Genomic DNA, 17837 nt, shown 5'->3' with positions numbered 1-17837 from the left:
TTCACCTACTATGAAGAAATAAAGGTAGAGCCTGGAGTCCTCACTGCACGTTGGGAGGCCTCACTGTGTGGATGGGAGCCCCAACTCCTGGCTCTCCTCCTGAATGTCAAGTTCAGTTCCAGCTGACAGGTGTGGCTACGCACAGTGTCCAGAGGCTGCGGTCCTTGTGGCAGAAGCATGACCATCGCTCCCAGCCTGCACCCCAGTCTGAAGTTGTTTGGGGATTTTTTCCTGTTTGTTGGTGTTGCATTTTGTTGGTTGTTTTGTTTCATTGGGTCTTTTGCTTCTATCTCGCTTTCACACTTGGCAGCCAGTGAAACAACCTGGTCAGTTCCAGGCCAACATGAGTGCTGGTTATGGATCTGGGCACAGTCTGAGTTGGACAAGTGAAAGGGAAAGAACTCCATGCCAGGCAACCCAGGGCCTGGCACCCAGGCACTCCTTGGTGGGCAGAGAGGGCTCATAAGAAATAGGCATCTCCAGGTCTAGCAATTTTCTATACTTAAAAGTGAGGCTTTAACAAAGAAAAAAGAAAATTAAGGGCAGGAGGCATTTTGATAGCCAACCAGGGAATCTGTCTTAGGTATGAGAGTGGTTTTGTTGCACACATTGCCATTACTACCATCACAACCACTCCATGACTCTCAAACCTTTTACTGTATTTTTTGAATGATTTTATTTATTTAATTTTACAGAGAGGGGAAGAGAGGGAGAAAGAGAGGGAGAGAAACATCAATGTGTTGCCTCTCGTGCACCCCGTACTGGCGACCTGGCCCTCAACCCAGGCATGAGCCCTGACTAGGAATCGAACCAGTGACCCTTTGGTTCACAGGCCGGCACTCAATCCACTGAGCCACACCAGCCATGGCCAAACCTTCTTTAAAAATTAGAACCCATTCATTGAGTACGCTCAGAGTTTACTCCACCAACATCAGAGAGTTTTTCAGTCTAGGTAACCTCTTTTTAGTTTGCAGCTATCCAGGGTTCTTAAGGACACCACCACATTTATACACACCCCTCACCCACCCACTGTCTTCCTGAATGCCCAGAAGAGCTGTGTCATTCCTGTTTCGAGGGAGGCAGGTGCTTGCTGGGTGCCTTCCAGAAACAGCACAGGCCATATGAGAGGTGGAACTTTAAAGCCTAAAGGGAGCATCTTAAGAGATTGCCCTCATTTCCCCTCATTTTCCTGGAGAGGAGAGCATTTTTGAAATCCAGAGGGGATGAAGGATCCAAAATGGGCCTAAAAAGAGCAAGTTCCTTGAAAGTAAACTGAACATGACCCACCGACAGTCCAGTGGGAGGGCAGACAATGAGGAAGGCCCGGCCTTCTTGCCGCCATCCAAGAACACGGCCTGCCCTGCCCTTTCCCATTTGGGGCAACAGGCCCATGTTGGGAGCAAAGCAAGCTGAAGCAGGCTTTGCCTTCTATGCACCTTCAAGTTCAGGTTTGCATGAGGCACACACCCAAGCTTTTCCCCTTCCCCTGCCTGTGATACCTCCAAAATGTCTCTGAATCAGGTAAACAATTTTTCTGACCAATTTTTCTGGTCAATAAGGTTGTGCTGAGCACTTTGCAAAGCAGGAGAGAGGCAAGGTCACACTGACCTGTCAAGGAACAATCTCCCATTTAAATGGCTACGACTAGCAGGAAGGCAGGGTAGGGCTGGGGAGATGTGATGTACTCCTGGAGCCACCCAGGAAAAAGTGGCCCTTAGGCCTCAGGTGGCTCTCCCTGGTCTGCAGCTATCTGTGCCCAATGGGCCAGGTACCTGGAGAAGCTTTTCAAGTGAAATAAAGTGTGAGAGTCGCATGGCTCCTCCCCTCACCCCCAGTGCTCACCCCACCCTATCTACCCCTGTGCCTTGTGCTGCGTTCCACATCCCTACGAAGCTGGGCTCGGGAACTCTGGGTGCAGAGGGGTGTCCCATTTTCCCCTGAGCAGTTCTTGAAACATTTCAGCAGTCAGTTGGGGAAAACATAAACAGATTGCCTGACAATGTCTCACTTGTTGGTGCAAATGTGCATTTTTTTAATGTAGTCTTAATGCCAAATCCTATTTAGTCTCCTTTTTTCTTATATTTTTTGTTTGTTTCTTAAACCAGAGAGAGAATTTGACCCAAATAAACACTGTGGAGTATTGGATCCCGAGACAAAGAAACCTTGCACAAGATCCCTCACCTGCAAGGTATTTCTCTTTCCATAAAAAATACTTCCTGCTCTTGCTGGGGCCTTTGTCGAAATGTTTGCATGCCACTCTCTGCACACGGCAGGGTGTGGAACCTAGGCATGACCCCCAGCTGTTCTTTGTAAAGGAAATGCTTTCTTCTCTTCCATGGTAGCAGAGTGCCTGCCTCAAACTGGCTGGCTTTTTAAGAAGGGAGAAAAAAAAGGCATCCCCTGTTACTTGTGAGGCCAGACAGTAAATTGTATTTATAGGCACTCACAGGCGGTTCTAAACCCTGCTACGTTTTAATGTATGCAGGAGCGGCAGCACGGCGGCGGCAGCGCCCTGAAAGACAGTCCTGCCGCACTCCTGATCGGCCACACTGGGGTGGCCAGGGGGACAGCTGACCCAACGGGCCACCACTGGGTAGCCCCCAGCTGCATACTTCATACTGAACTGCTAGTGCTTCTTGGGATTAAGACTGTGGCCCTGTCTGCTTGGTGGTTCTGTGTATCTGGGCCAAAGCAGGCCTCTCACCTGCACCTGGATTAACTCTAGACTCTTTCACGGTGGCCTTTCATCAGAGAGGTTTTCCTGGGTTCTGCACTGAAGCTCATCATCCTGTGCCATTTTTTGGAGGAAGCTTTGGCTTAACGCCAGGAAAGTAGGGCATGGTTGCATTTGTGTGGTCTCTGCCTCTTCCCAGCTGCAGAACAGGAGCTGTTTCCTTGAAGTTGACTTTTCAAGCACCTCTAAATTCCCATGAATTGCTGTCTCTGAAATGGAGGGCCCAGAGAAGCAGGTTTATGTGCTGATCAAAGAGGCTGTGCTTTTCATCTCTCTTCTCCTTAGACGCATTCACTAAGCCATCGGAGGGCAGTCCCGGGCCGGAAAAAGCAATTTGACCTTCTTCTGGCAGAACACAAAGCCAAGTCCCGGGAAAAAGAAGTTAAAGATAAAGAGCATCTTCTGACTTCAACAAGGGAAGTACTTCCAAACCAATCCGGGCAGGCACAGGACCCTTTGCCAGGATCTTCAGGGAGCTCTGGGCCAGAACCTAAAGTTGCATCCCCTGCAAAATCCAGGCCACCTAACTCTGTGCTTCCTAGGTAAGTCCCACCATGGTGATAGAGCCCAGAGTTCTTGATCAAGTGATTCTGTCTTGCTGGGTTGTGTGTGGTCTGATCACATGTTAAATGGAAGTCATCATAGTCCTGCCACGTAAGGCAGTTTTGCAGTTTAAATGAGATAATGGGCATAAGGGGCTTGGCCATAGTGTTGAATGTCATTATCATTGTCATCATCATCATTCTTCATAGCAGACCTATTCCGAACAAGAGTAAGCTGAAAAGAAAAAGAAATCCTTGGGTGACACATCAGCCACCAGGCAACTTCCTGGCTGCTTGGGATTTCAGATTAGTTGAAGATTCGTGGAGCAGGGAGTGCAGAAAACCTGGGTGAGTGGGTAGTTGGCACCTGTAGGAGCCCATTTGGCACATATTTTGTGAATTTTTTGCACAACACTCCAATTCCTTGGGTGAAGGGAAAAGTGGCATAACAGAGACTTTTTGTTCTTATATTTCCCTGCACACCCAGATAGCTGAGCCACTTGTCTGTGGTTTTATTTGGTTGTCCTGGACAGAAAGGAAAGAACAGAAAAGAGAATTAGAACCCATTTGGATTAAGAGATTTAAAATCCACATGTGTGTTTTAATGGGCAGTGGACTGCCACGTTTAGTAGCAGACCAATTTCTAGGTAATAGGACAGGGAACCTTTTATTAAAAAATACCTATTGAGCGCTCACTCTATAAGCAAGGTAACTGTGGTAGGTACCCTCTGGCAGAGGTACAGAGATGAACAAAACTAGGTTCTGCTTTTCAAGAATTCAGAGTTTAGAACATGAGATAAGATTCAAATATTTATAATGTCATTTAAAGGAAACATTAATGATACAATAGGAGAAGTACAGGTCCTGGTACTACTGTTGGTTTTGAATGCATGTTGCATCTGTCTCATAGGGGCCAGTCAAGAAGTAGGCTTTAAGAGAACATAGTTATAAAAGAAGAGGAAGGAGTTGGTTTTTAAAGCAATAGCAGATATTTGGTAGCAGCTGTTACTGATCTACCAGGTTCTTGCCCTCATGCCTTCTACTTTGGAACAAGCCTGACCCAGTTTCACAGTCATGGTCCCTCTGTAGGAATGTCCAACCTCAACTCCAGCATTCTGGGGGAGCAGTCATAGAATTGCAGCCCACACATTTCCATCATCACCATTGTCATGTTGTTGTCATCCATTTCCATGCCACTTTTCTTGCTACCCCTCATTTTGCAAGATTATTTTATATTTATTTCTACTATAATATGGATGTAAGTGAAGGATATTACCATTGCTTTAGAGTTGAAGAGACAGGTCTGTCCCAAGCTCTGTTCCAAATTTCTGGGAAGAGCTTCAATTCTATATAACGTGACTTTCAAACTACTTTGGGGTGTAGAACTTTCATACCCTCAGAACCTTACATGGGACCCAGTATAAAAGCAGACCTGCCTTCACCTGAAGCCAACTCAGCCCTGCTCTCATCACACATGTACCCAGAGCCCACTGTCCCCCCAGCCCTCCAAGGGATCACCTTATACTCCCCAAAGATTCCAGGGGACCCAGTTTCAAAACCCCTTTTACTATATGATTTTGACTGATAGAGGCACTTCTCACCCAAGCAGTGGTACCTGGTTAACAGAGAAGCTGGAGATAGCCATCAAAAAATAAAACAGGCAATGGAGTCTTAATAGCTTCTTCTGCCTTTTCCTTTCTGGTTTAGTTTTCAGAGGAATGTTTGTTGATGGAGAAATGCCAGATGTAAGTGTTCTCTCTTATTGAAGCAGAAAAAAAGAGTGTGAGGTTAATCACCAAAAGGGATGCCTTTGAAAGGAAGGGTGAGGCACAGGAGAGCATCACAAATGTTGCTAACAGTAATTTTTGAGGATGCTTTTCAAAGTTGATATAGAGACACCAAAAAACTCAGGGTGGACTCTGGTCCAGTGTTCATAGGAAATAGCATTCTCATGTAATCAGAGATTTTAAAAAGCATGAGCTTAATATTATAATTACATAAAACTTAAAATGTTTATTTTACTCCTATTAATCACATATATAAAATAGATATTTCTTTTTTAATATATTTTATTGATTATGCTATTATAGTTGTTCCAATTTTTTCCCCTTTTGCCCCCCTTCACCCAGCACCCTTTCCCTCCAGCAGTCACCCCACCTTAGCTCATGTCCATGGGTTGAGCATACAACAGTAAGTTCTTTGGTCTCTCCATTTCTATACTATTCTTAACACCCCCCCCCCTGCCTATTTTGTACCTACCAGTTATGCTTCTAAATCCCTGCCCTTTACCCCATTTGCCCCTTCCCCCTCCCAGCTGATAATCCTCCACAGGATCTCCATATCTATGGTTCTGTTCCTGTTCTGGTTGTTTGCTTAATTTGCTTTTTATAGATTAAGTTGTTAATAGTTTTGAATTTGTTGCCATTTCAATGTTCATAATTTTTATCTTCTTTTTTTTTTTTAAATAAGTCCCTTTAACATTTCATGTAATAAGGGTTAGGTGACGATGAACTCCTTTAGCTTTAACTTGTCTAGAAAGCACTTTATCTGCCCTTCCATTCTAAATGATAGCTTTGCTGGATAGAGTAAGCTAGGTTGTACCTTGCTTTTCATCACTTTGAATGCTTCTTGCTAGTCCCTTCTTGCCTGCAAAGTTTCTTTTGAGAAATCAGCTGATAGTCTTATGAGATCTCTTTTGTAGGTAATTCTCTGCTTTTCTCTTGCTGCTTTTAAGATTCTCTCTTTATCTTTAACCTTTGGCATTTTAATTATGATGTGTTTTGGTGTGGTCCTCTTTGGGTCCAACTTGTCTAGGACTCTGCTTCCTGGACTTATATGTCTATTTCCTTCACCAAATTCTTTCATTATTTTTTCAAATAAGTTTTCAATTTCTTGCTCTTCCTCTTCTTCTTCTGACATCCCTATGATTCAGTTGTTGGTACATTTGGAGATGTCCAGAAGGCCCTTATACTATCTTCATTCTTTTGAATTCTTATTTCTTCTTGCTGTTCTGGTTGAATGCTTATTTCTTCCTTATGTTCCAAATTGTTGATTTGAATCCTGACTTCCTCACCTCCACTGGTGGTTCCCTGTAGATTTTTCTTTATTTCACTTAGTATAACCTTCATTTCTTCTTTTATGTTGTTGCTGTACTCAATGAGTTCTTTGAGCACGCTTATCACCAGTGTTTTGAACTCTGCATCTGATAAGTTGGTTATCTCTGTATCATTTATTTCTTTTTCTGGAGTTTTGTTCTATCCTTTCATTTGGGCTGTGTTTCTTTGTCTCCTTTATCAGGCATCCTCCCTGTGTGTGTTTCTGTGTATTAGGTAGAGCTACTTTGACTCCCTGTCTTAGTAACATGGCCTATTGTAGAAAAGGCACCTATAAATTATGTGAGGCGGAGCCTTAGGTAATGACCAGGGAGGGGCAACCCACTTCACCACTTTGTGGCACTATGTCGGGGGAGGGCTCGGAGAGGAGACAATGCTGCTGCCCGGCTTCTGGAGGTTTACGGAACACTTGCCCCCTTTCCAGTCACTTCACCCACTTCCAGTATGCAGCTGACACCCTCCCAGCTGTTGCCCTGGTGGTGAATCCCAGCATGGGTGGGTTTGCATACATTCAAAGTCCATGTGGGCCCTTTAAATGGAGTCTCCTGAAAATCTAGCAGTTTCTTCCACCACCCCAACCCCCACTGGTTTTTACAACCAGAAGTTATGGGGATTTATCTTTCCAACACTGGAACCTTGGGCTGTGGACTCTGGTTGGGGACTGGGATTGCTCAGTCCCAGAGTATTCCTCCCAATTTTTATCCACCAGGCGTGATAGAGACCACTGCCGCCTTTCCACACTGCATTGCATCTCTATGACCCTGCCCCGCCTACCCTTCTGGATGAATGTGGTTTCTTTAAATCCATGGTCATCAGACTTCCATACAGCTCAGTATTCTGATGGCGCTGGGTGTTATTTGTTTTGAAATCTAGTTGTAATTCTTTCTGTGGTTGCCCTAGGAGGCAAAGTGTGTCTACCTATGCCTCCATCTTGACCAGAAGTCTATAATAGATATTTCAGTTACATTAATTATCTACAATTGGCAAAAAAAAGAATATTATCACACATGAATAGAATTATCATAATCCCTTCCTGATCCTTTTTGTTGGAAATATTAATGTGTGTGCATTTATTTCTTACATGTTATTTTGATAACCTTGAAAATAGTTCAGCTTTCATTTTTTTGAATTGCAACCCACTCTTGTCAAGGGTTCCTAAAAAGGAACTTGGGTCTAAAATTGGAAGAGTTAAAGGTAGAAAACACAGGTCAGAACAGGATAGGAAGTGTGTATCGCAACTTCGTGTTTATTAACTAGATGAGCATGGTCATGTTTCCTAGTCTCTTTGGCCTCAGCTTGCTCATCTGTAAAATGGAGCTAAAAAGAATTTAGTGAGATAAAGTACTAAGCTCATAATAAGCACTGAACTAATGGTAGCTGTTAGTGGTAGTGATATTGAGTGGGAAAGCAATGTGAGTAAACAGACCTTGGTAGTACCTGACTTCCATTTGTCTGTCTTTTTGCCTCCTGTCCCCCAACCTGGGGGCCTTTAAATAACATACACATGTGCTCTGTTTCTTTGCCCCTGACTTTAAGGGAACACATTACTTGTCCCAAAGTAGCCAAGGGCTATGGACAACCAGACCAGCCATACTGTCAAGACCCTGTTGAAAAGAGAGAAGAAGGCAAAATGTCAAGCAGGTCTCTGACAAACCAGGCTCAGACCTTTGGGAGGGAGAGTAAGGTTGGCTGTGGAAGCCAGGTCTGACAAAATCTGGGCACATTCCTCTTTGTCTTGAGAGTGCCCACACATCTAATCTTAAAGTATAAAATGGCAAAATCCATTGAGTTTTAGACTGACAAGGGGCAGTGAGGAGACACAGAAGGTCCTAGATACCTGAAAAAGATTAGAGATGAGTGTTGAGTGAAAACAGCTTCAGTTTTAAACAATTAGGAGAGTGTTATTGCCAAATTGTAAGCTGTTTCTCTCCTCAACTTATATTTGTCCCTGTTCTTTTTCTACATTCTTTCTCAATATGGGGAGGCTTTGAAGTCTGATTTTCACCTCTTATTAGCTTTGCAAGCCACTTTCTCATCTAAGAAATGTACATAGTAGTTAAATGCACAGAGCAGTGGGTAAGTTGGATGAGAAAGTGTATGTGACATGCCAACCACATAGTAAGGACTCAGTTAAGGTCAGTTGCCTTGTTCTCTCTTCTCCAAAGTACTCAGACAGACTGATACTCATGTTTCCACAAAGTGGTAGGGGTGGAGACTTTCTTTATGTTTCCCTGAGCGAAAACGAGCAGGCATCATTATCATATACATTGTCTTTAGACCAAACTGATAAGTGAAGAGGAGAGGGATGATGTAGTGTCGAGGGAGAAAAGGTGGATGGAAGCTTAACAAACTTGAGTGACTTTTTCCACACTTTCTCGTGACTAGTTGCCTGTTTTCCCATCACTTCTCACCAAGCCCTATTTTTTCCTGAGAACAGCTGGTTCCAGTGAACTCCTCCCCTCCAGTTTCCACCCCAGAGTGCAGTGATCAGAGATGGAAAGTCTTGAAAGCATCTACCACTCCATCATTGCCGGAAGGGTGCACACATCCTGAATGAAACAAGCCTAAGAAGGGATAGATTGGGATCGCCTCCTCCTCCATGTGTCTCTGTGCACATATGCACACCATCATGCAGTCATGTGTCTGCCTTTGCCCTCTGAGCTGATTTTGTTCTAGAACACAGAGGTTCCATGTTCATCTTTATTCTCTGGCAACTGAAATTTACTATTGGGTGTTTCAACCTTGTTTGTTTGTTTGTTTGTTTGTTTGTTTGTTTGTAGTAAGGAAAGGTTTATTGACCAAGAAGGTGCCAACTGAGAAGTTGGGACCCCTAGTGGTACTTCAACTCCATCTTAAGAAAGCACAGAGTTCAGTCTTCTTTTATGCCAAAGGAAGGGGAAATGGGAGTGGCAAGAGGTGATTGACTACCTCAGACATCTGGGTGCTACCAGTCAGGGTCTGAGGAAGATTGTGCTGGTTGCTGGAAGTCTGGTCTCAGTCACAAAGTTCCTGCAAATCTTTGATAAACAACCCTTACTTCCCTTATCTCCTCAAGCCACAAGCAGAATTCCTCTAAAGATTAGCATTCTATTGGCAAGTCTAAGTGGAAGCTATTAGCCTGAAGGCCATGGGAACAACTCAGGCTTGGAGTCGGAGAGGTCAAGCATTTCATTCTGTTACATTTACCCCCTTTTTGTCATTTATTCCTCAGCACTGAGGGAAATAGGGCAACCAGGTCCAGGTTCAATTAAGAGGGAATATTAGTTTTCAAGGTGGAGTCAGATCTGCCTGTTCATTGTGCCCCATTTATCCAGCTTGTACAATCTCACATGCCCACCTCTTCCGTGATAGGCCCCAAACCTTAGAAGGAGCATTCTGAGGGTTCAATTTAGACAAAGAATAAAGAGTAATTTTTATTATTATGCCCCCCAAGACCCAAACCGTGAGTTGGCCACTGCACAAACTCTTCCCGGTTCAGCTGACAAGTAACGTAAAGCAATCCCGTTGTCTAAGGACACACATGTCAAGGCCTCTGCAGTGGTCTGTCTGAGTCGTAGAGCTGGAGCAGTAGAACAGGCCAAACAGCTGACTAATAAGTGTTAAATTCTTTAAGATGTAGTTAGCACCAAGTGCTCAGATAAGCTGTCTGTGAGGCTTACAGCACATTAGTCACTGAGATTGTTTGAACATGAACTACTGTGGCAATTTCTTTGAAATTTATGTTATGTAAAACCAAAATTCAAAAGATAATGGACAGCACTAGAATCTAATATCCACAAAGGTGTATTATAGTTCTTATTGAAATATAATTTTCTCTATAGTCACCCCCACATTTACCAAAGATATCCAAATGGAGACCAATTTATCTGCAAAATAAATCTAATCTTAATAAACTTGGCCTGATAATTTGTATAAGTCCAGCAAGAATAATAATTAACAACATAGGACCCCTTAAATCTGTTTTGCTGGGATTTTCCTCAGGAATCTTTAGATTGAACTTTTTTAAAAAAGAATTTATTTATTTATTTTAGAGAGAGGTGAAAGAGGGAGAAAGAGAGGGAGAGAAACATCGATGTGAGAGACCAGCCACCTCTCACATGCGTCCCTACCAGGGATGGAATCTGCAACACAGACATGTGCTCTGACCAGGAATTGAACCAGCAACCTTTCACTTTGCCTGACCAACTAGATGACACAGTTGGATGACACCCAACCAACTGAGCCACACAAGTCAGGGCTCAGATTGAACTTTAAATAGACTCTCAAAACTAAGAAGCCAAGCCATATACTTACCATCAAATTTTGACCCCAATATCTACACATTTGGGTGGATCCTCCTCTCTTGTCATGGTCCCCAACACATCCTGAGGGTCTTTCCTTGCATCTCCCAGGAAGCAACATTTATTTCTCGGCAACCTGGAAAGTCTGCTGTGAACCATGCAAACTAGACACCAGACTGTTTTCCCAAAGGGGTTTTATTGGCTTCCAAAGTCAATCTTAATTCCTTAGAGTCTTCTGGTCTGAGTCTGCGCATGTCTCTTTCAAACATGACATTCCAATCAAAGCTTCAAAGCCTTGATAATAAAACCAGTCGAACAGATTCTTATTGAACTGACATTGCCATGAAAATAAAAATACTCATTATTGGATTCTGCAGGGATCAAGTAGTGAGAAAAATAAATATTTCAATTCTGCTTACAGATGTATAATTTACCAAATTGCCAAGTCATAGGTAAACAGGATTCCTTTTATCTGAAAAGCAAAAAGATTAAAAAATCAGCCTTGTCAAACAAAAAGTCATAAAAATTGTAACCATTTTCATCAGTTCATTCAGTCAGTCCTATGTAATTAAACTTGCTGTGCTTGAATCCAGTTTTTCAATTAGTTCTCTAGACTTTGCCTGGTAATTCCAAGAAGTTTGCATGGCTGTCAAGACTCCTATGATTTGCTCAGTGAAGTGGGTACCTCGTCACTAGAGATTGTGGAAGGCATATTCTAGGTGAGAAACACATTTTCTGACAGTTTCTTTGCCATTGTGAGGGCATCAGTCTGTGACAGGAGGAAGCCTCAACTTACCTAGAAAGCATACACACAAAAATAAGAACATATTGATCATCCATACCAAGTGGCAGTTGAATGAAGTCCAGCTTAAATAAACTATAGTGGATGAGGAATGCAAAAACTCAAAAAATGCCAAGGAGCCAGGTTACCCAAGGGGCCATCTGGGTTTCCCATAGCCCAAATTATTCACTTAATTGACAGCCGTTGTTTACTCACCTGAATGACTCTGATTCGAGAACACACTGTTGCCATGTTACAAAAACATCAGGATGGCAAAAGTCTGGGGATGGGTCATTTTTTTGTGGAAATAGGATGGACTTGATTCACTTGAGCCACAATCTGATGCTCAGGGTCAGTTGTTTTAATGTGTCCCTTAATTTCAATGACAAACATCTTATGTCAGGACATCTCAGATCCCCAGCAACATTTTTTGGAACATTTATAATATATAGTTATAAAAATACAATATAAAGAAGACTCACTGTTATTTTTTGACAATGCTTTTCATATATTTTCTATTCATCAAAATAAACCTAATTAGTTTAACATTTCTCCTTGTAAGGAGAGAAAACAAATCTTTTGGGGTATTTCAGAGGCCCTCTGGAACACCTCAGGTATTCCCAGGTCAAGACTCTATTTATAATTTAAATTTTTAGAAGTTTGTCAAAATATATCAAGAGATTTTAGACATCTGACTACATAGGATCATGTCATTATGAAGCAATATGTAATTATCCATCTAATCAAAGTGGTAATAGAAAATTGTAAACACAAATACAGAAGTTTAAGTTGGCCCAAAGGTTGTGGGCTGTTGTTAAGCCAATTAACAAATACAGAAGTTTACATGATTATTAACAAAACAGTTCTTAGTATTGAGGAGGTGCCATTTTCTTAGATAATTAAGGACCTGGTTAAGGCAACATAAAACACAGAAAACTATTTTGATGAACGCAGAATCTGTGCTTTCTAGGCAGAAAACTTTTTTCCAGTATCAGTAGCAGACCAATAGTCCAAGAAGCTTTGTCTTTAGCAGAGAGAGAAGACCACACTATAATTTTACATCAGCTTACTTTTTATGTTTAAATGTCTTCTTTTTTTTAACCAAAGTTATATAGGCATATAGCTCAAATATTGAATAGTAGTACTAAAAGATAGAATGGAAAACAGTACTTCCTGCTATCCTGGGACTCTTCCTACCCTCTCTGTTTAGAGCGCCTGTTTCCTGGATCACAGTGCATTCCTCCCTGTTGGCTTGCTTCTTTATTTTGATGGAATATCTCCTCCAATAGCTCCTGGGGAAAAGGTGCATAGGAGGTCAGTTTTTAGAATCCTTACACACTTAAATGTTTTTTTTCTATCCTCACACTTAATTGATCGCCTTTCTTAGTAAATAACTGGATTGAAATAATTTCCTTACAGAATTTGAAGCAATATTTCCATTCACTTCTTGTATTAAAGGTTTTTGTTGAGAAGTTTAATATCATTCAAGTTCACACTTCTTTTCAATGACCAGTTTTTGTCTCTGAAGACTGGGGCTCTAAATATCAAAGGGACTACTCTTAATTTAGGTATTTTTTTCATTTATTGTATTGTGTACTCACAGATACAATACAATTCAGATAGATTCTCTCAGTCTGAAAACACTTGTTTCTGGGATATTTTCCTGTCTTACATCCTGGAAAATTTTCTTTCTGCTGTTGTCTTTATTCTCTTTCTTGATCTCATATTAGTTGGATGTTGGATGTTTTGCTCTGATCTTTTCAAAATCTTAACATCCTTTCTCCTATTGTCTCTCTTAATCTCATATTCCACTTCCTAAAAGATTTTACTGTCTAAAAGACTTTCTTGACCTTCAAAACTACATATATTAAACAATCAGTTTATGATTCACTTAATAAATTTTTAGGATCTGCACTTTATTTGATTGCTCCTTATAATATCCTACGAAATGTAATCATTTTGCAGAGGTAGTACATTTCTCATATCTTTGAAGATAGATTTTTTTTTAGTTTTTCCTCTTTCCTTCTTTATCTTAATTTCCTCCAAATTTGTTTCACGCACATGTTTCATGTTTGGTTGAACAGTTTCATGGTGGAGATGTCCCAAGAATTTTTTGGTGATCCCTAACCATTCATATTTAGAAGAGGGGCTCTAACAGGCTGATTGGAAGCCTGTGTGTGGGACAATAAGACCAAAAGGTCATCAGGTCAGCAATCAGCCTTTGTGGGAGGATCCCCATAGGCAAGATCTGGGGGGCCTTTCTCTGGAGTCATTCAGTTTCTCAAGGGAAGAATCCTGCCCAGTCACGTGTCTAGCAGTGGGTATTCTAAGAGTGCAAACTAAGGATCTGACTAGGGACAGCCCACAGTCACTCTGTTTCCAGCCTTGTCCCTCACTCCTGATCCCTGCTGAGCCTGGTCTCCAGTCTCTCCAGTTCACTTTCTCTAGAAAATAAGCCTTTGTTCTCTTGTTGGAGAGCTTCTTGGAGAGGGAGGGTGGTCTTGGTAGATAGTGAATCACCTGGCTGTCTGATGTAGTGTTGATGACTACCATATATTAAGACTTTAAACTCTCCCATTGTGTTTAGCTGTCACATCCCCCATGACTTTTGCAGATCTGGGTAGCTCCTGGTGCCCTCCTTCTCAGAGGTTCTGTGGTAGGTCACCTCCTTTCCCATTAGTTAACATTCTCCAGCCACATTCTGTCTTCTAAAAATATGTTAAATCTCTTCACACTTGCCTCAGCTGGGACTCTTCAGGTGCAAGTAGCAGAAAACCTGGTCATTTTTTTTCAACCTCAGTTTACATTCAGTATTATTTTATGTTCATTTCAGGCATACAGCATAGTGGTTAGAAAATCAAATGCTTTACCAAGTGCTCTCCCCAATATTTTAAATACTCACCTGGCACTGTGCATGGTTATTACAATATCATTGACTATATTACCTGTGCTGTACTTTACATCCTTGTGACTATTTTGTGACTACCAATTTGTACTTTTTAATTCCTTCACCTTTTTCATTTAGTCCCCCAACCCCCCTCCTCTGACCATAAGTCTAATCTTTGTATATGTGAGTCTGTTTCTGTTTTGTTTAACTATTTTACTCTTCAGATTCCACATATAAGTGAAATCATATGGTATTTGTCTTTCTCTGTCTGACTTATTTCACTTAGCTTAATACCCTCTAGGTCCATCTCTACTGTCACAAATGCTAAGATTTCATTCTTTTTTATGGCTAATATTCCATTGTATATATACACCACAACTTTTTCATCTACTTGTCTATTGATGGGCTCTTGGGTTGCTTCCATAGCTAGGCTATTGAAATAATGCTGTAATGAACATAGGGTGTATATATTCTTTCCAATTAGTGTTTTGGGATTCTTGGGTCATATACCCAGAAGTGGAATCTCTGGGTCACAAGGCAATTCCCTTTTAATTTTTTGAGGTATCTCCATACTGCTTTCCACAGTGGTTGTACCAATCTGCATTCCCACCAACAGTGCTAAAGGGTTCCCCTTGCTCCATGTCCTCGCCAGCACTTGTTGTTTTGGATTATTGATGATAGCCATTCTGACAAGTGTGAAGTGATATCTCACTCTGGTTTTATTTTGCATTTCTCTGATGATAGTCACATTGAGTATCTTTTCATATGTTTATTAGCCATTTGTATGTCTTCTTTGGAAAAATGATTATTTCAGTCCTCTGCTCATTTTTTAATTGGATTGTTTGTTTTAATGTTAAGTTGTACAAATTTTTTATATTAGCCCATTATCAAATGTATCATTGGCGAATATGTTCTCCCTTTCAGTGGCTTGATTTTTCATTTTGTTGATGGTTTCCTACTTGGCTTTGCAAAAACTTTTTAGCTTTATGTAGCCCCCTTTGTTTATTTGCAGAAAACCTAGTCTTAATAAGTGCTGAAATAATTAGCAAATTTCTAATCACATGAGATGGGAAGTCTGGAGGTGAAAGGGCATCTGTCACCAGAGATCAGAAATTGGCTCTGCTTCTCTGCCCTCTTTTCATTCCACACTCTTCAGTCTTCAAAATCTATAACAAGATGGTTGTAGCACTTTCAGGCATATCCAGGTAAAACAAGGTCTAGTGAAGGTGGAAACCACTTTTTTCTTGTGTCTCTTTTTAAAGGTGAAAAAAATCTTTGCAAAAGCCCTCCCCAAAGAATACATTTTCTTTTATTTCTCATGTCCTTTTCTAAACCAATCATTAGCAAGATGAATGAGATTTCATTATGGTTTGGGGGTTCAGTGGAGGCTGTGAATTCATCACTATGACTATCACCATATTTCTGCTGACCTTTTTGTTCTTTGCAGCTAATGCCTTTTTTATCCTCTTACTCTGATTTTAGTAGGATTTTGGGAGAGAGAGGAGATAAGTCTTCAATCTATCAGCCCACTTAACAGGAAGTTCTTCCACAACTTTCTTACAAAAAAGTTCCTGTACTCCTTGCTCACTTTCTTTTCATTTTCTTTTTTTTTATTTCTTCTTATTAAATTTTAACCCATACACAGGAAAGGAAAGAGTATAATATAATGAACACCCCATATACCTAGCTTGAAGAATTGTAATATTCAGGTTTTGCAATTATATTTACTTCATCTATATTTTTTGATGATATATTTTGGAGTATAACTGCAGATATCATGGCATTCTACTTGTAAAGTTTCCACATGCATCTTTTTAAAGTAAAGAAAATTTTCTATGTAATCATGATGCTATTATCACACTTAACAAAATGCAGCGAACTTTTATCTGCTGCAAGGCATGGGGGTCCTGTCATGTTGGAGAAGGCTTCAAAAAGAGCCTACTAGAAAGTTTGGAAACAATTTAAATGTCCATCCATAAACTAGTTGAGTAAATTAGGATGTATCCATATTTTGGAATACTGGGGACTATTTTAAAAGATGACATAGTTCTATACATGGAGAGATTTTTATAATATCACTAGGGGTTTTTTTTTAATGTCTCTAAATAGTACGTACAGTGTGGTCCATCCAGTTCTTGTTTAAAATTGCCAGTGTACACATAGTAAAGAAGTCTGGAAGGATATAAATCAGAATGATAATAGCACTTGATCTTCAGTGGTAGGATTATGGATGCTGTTTTCTTTCTTTATACATTTCATCAAAATTGTTTTACCATTTGGGTCTTCAGCTGTTAACAGGCAATAGTGTAGTTGCCCCTTCTATCCAGGGGAGTAGGTATCTGGAAATGCACCCAGGGAGATGTGGTCTCTGGACTGTAGACTTAACATGCAGAGTGAATGTCATCTTTGTTTTTATAAATATGGGAAGGTGATAGTCAATAATAAACTGTCATACTAATGGAGTTCTTTTAATAACACTGAAAAACTACCTGTAGTTTTGTTACAAAATTTATCATGTTAACCATTTCTAAGTGTACAGTTTAGTAGTATTGAGCACACTCACATTGTGGTGCAACTGCCACCACTGTCTCCAGAATTTTTCACGATCCCATACTGAACCTCTCTGCACTCATCAAATGCAAATATCCCAATACCCCTCCCCCACTGCCTGGTAACTACTGCTCTACTTTCTGTCTCTACAGACTTGACTATTCTAGGTATGTTGTGTAAGTGGAATCATACAATATTTGTCCTTTGTGTCTGGCTTAGTTCCCTTAGCATTATGTCTTCATGGTTCATCCATGTTATAGCATGTATCAAAATTCCATCATTTTTAAAGAATTAATATTTTGTATGGATATACCATATTTTGTTTATCCGTTTATCTATTGATGGACATTTGGGTTGTTTCCATCTCTGTGGCTTTGTTTTTAAAGGACTGTGCTTTCAGGAGCTGCTTTGAACTCAGGTATTTCTCTTTTTTTGTTTTTTAAGATTTTATTTATTTTAGAGAGGGTAAGGGAGGGAGAAAGTGAGAAAGAGAAACATCAATGTGTGGTTGCCTCTCATATGCCCCTTTTTAGGGACCTGGTCCACAACCCAGGCACGTGCCCTGACTGGGAGTTGAAACAGTGACCCTTTGGTTCTCAGGCTAGCGCTCAATCCACTGAGCCACACCAGCCAGGCCATGAACTCAGGTATTTACCACCTGGAAAGATTTTATAGCAACAAAGAACCCAGAGTGGAAATGAAGGAGAAGGGAGATAGATAAACAGTGCTGCTTCATGTGACTTTCAGGGGCAGCTTTCAAAGAAGAATGCAGAAAACCAATTTTTTTTTAAAGATCTTGGTGTTTTTTTCTCCAAAACTTCTTTTCCTCCCTATCTGTTTCCCCGATCAGCTGCTTAAGAAGCAGTGAAAACAACTGACAGCTAACTTTGACTATTTCTCTTCTAACTCTTCTACTGATGTGGATATGTTTGTTTGGTTTTTATTTTTAC

General features: G+C 40.9%; 1 protein-coding gene across 11 annotated transcripts in view; it reads left to right on the top strand.

The window, feature by feature from the left end:
* ATXN7L1 (ataxin 7 like 1) overlaps positions 1-17837 on the top strand; it is a 232518-nt gene that overhangs the window by 196545 nt on the left and 18136 nt on the right. For 8 of the 11 annotated variants that reach the window (XM_045826983.1, XM_045826987.1, XM_045826990.1 and 5 more), the window contains 3 exons: positions 2106-2188; positions 3020-3276; positions 3487-3624. In XM_045826983.1, coding sequence (XP_045682939.1) covers positions 2106-2188; positions 3020-3276; positions 3487-3624 — 478 coding nt within the window. The remainder of the gene's footprint in view (positions 1-2105; positions 2189-3019; positions 3277-3486; positions 3625-17837) is intronic. The other 3 variants (XM_045826986.1, XM_045826989.1, XM_045826984.1) reach the window with 2 other exon arrangements.

Source organism: Phyllostomus hastatus, unplaced genomic scaffold, assembly GCF_019186645.2.
Source record: "Phyllostomus hastatus isolate PE091 unplaced genomic scaffold, TTU_PhHast_1.1 phas_scaffold_78, whole genome shotgun sequence".
Taxonomy (NCBI): domain Eukaryota; kingdom Metazoa; phylum Chordata; class Mammalia; order Chiroptera; family Phyllostomidae; genus Phyllostomus; species Phyllostomus hastatus.
This window is presented reverse-complemented; position numbering and strand designations above follow the sequence as displayed.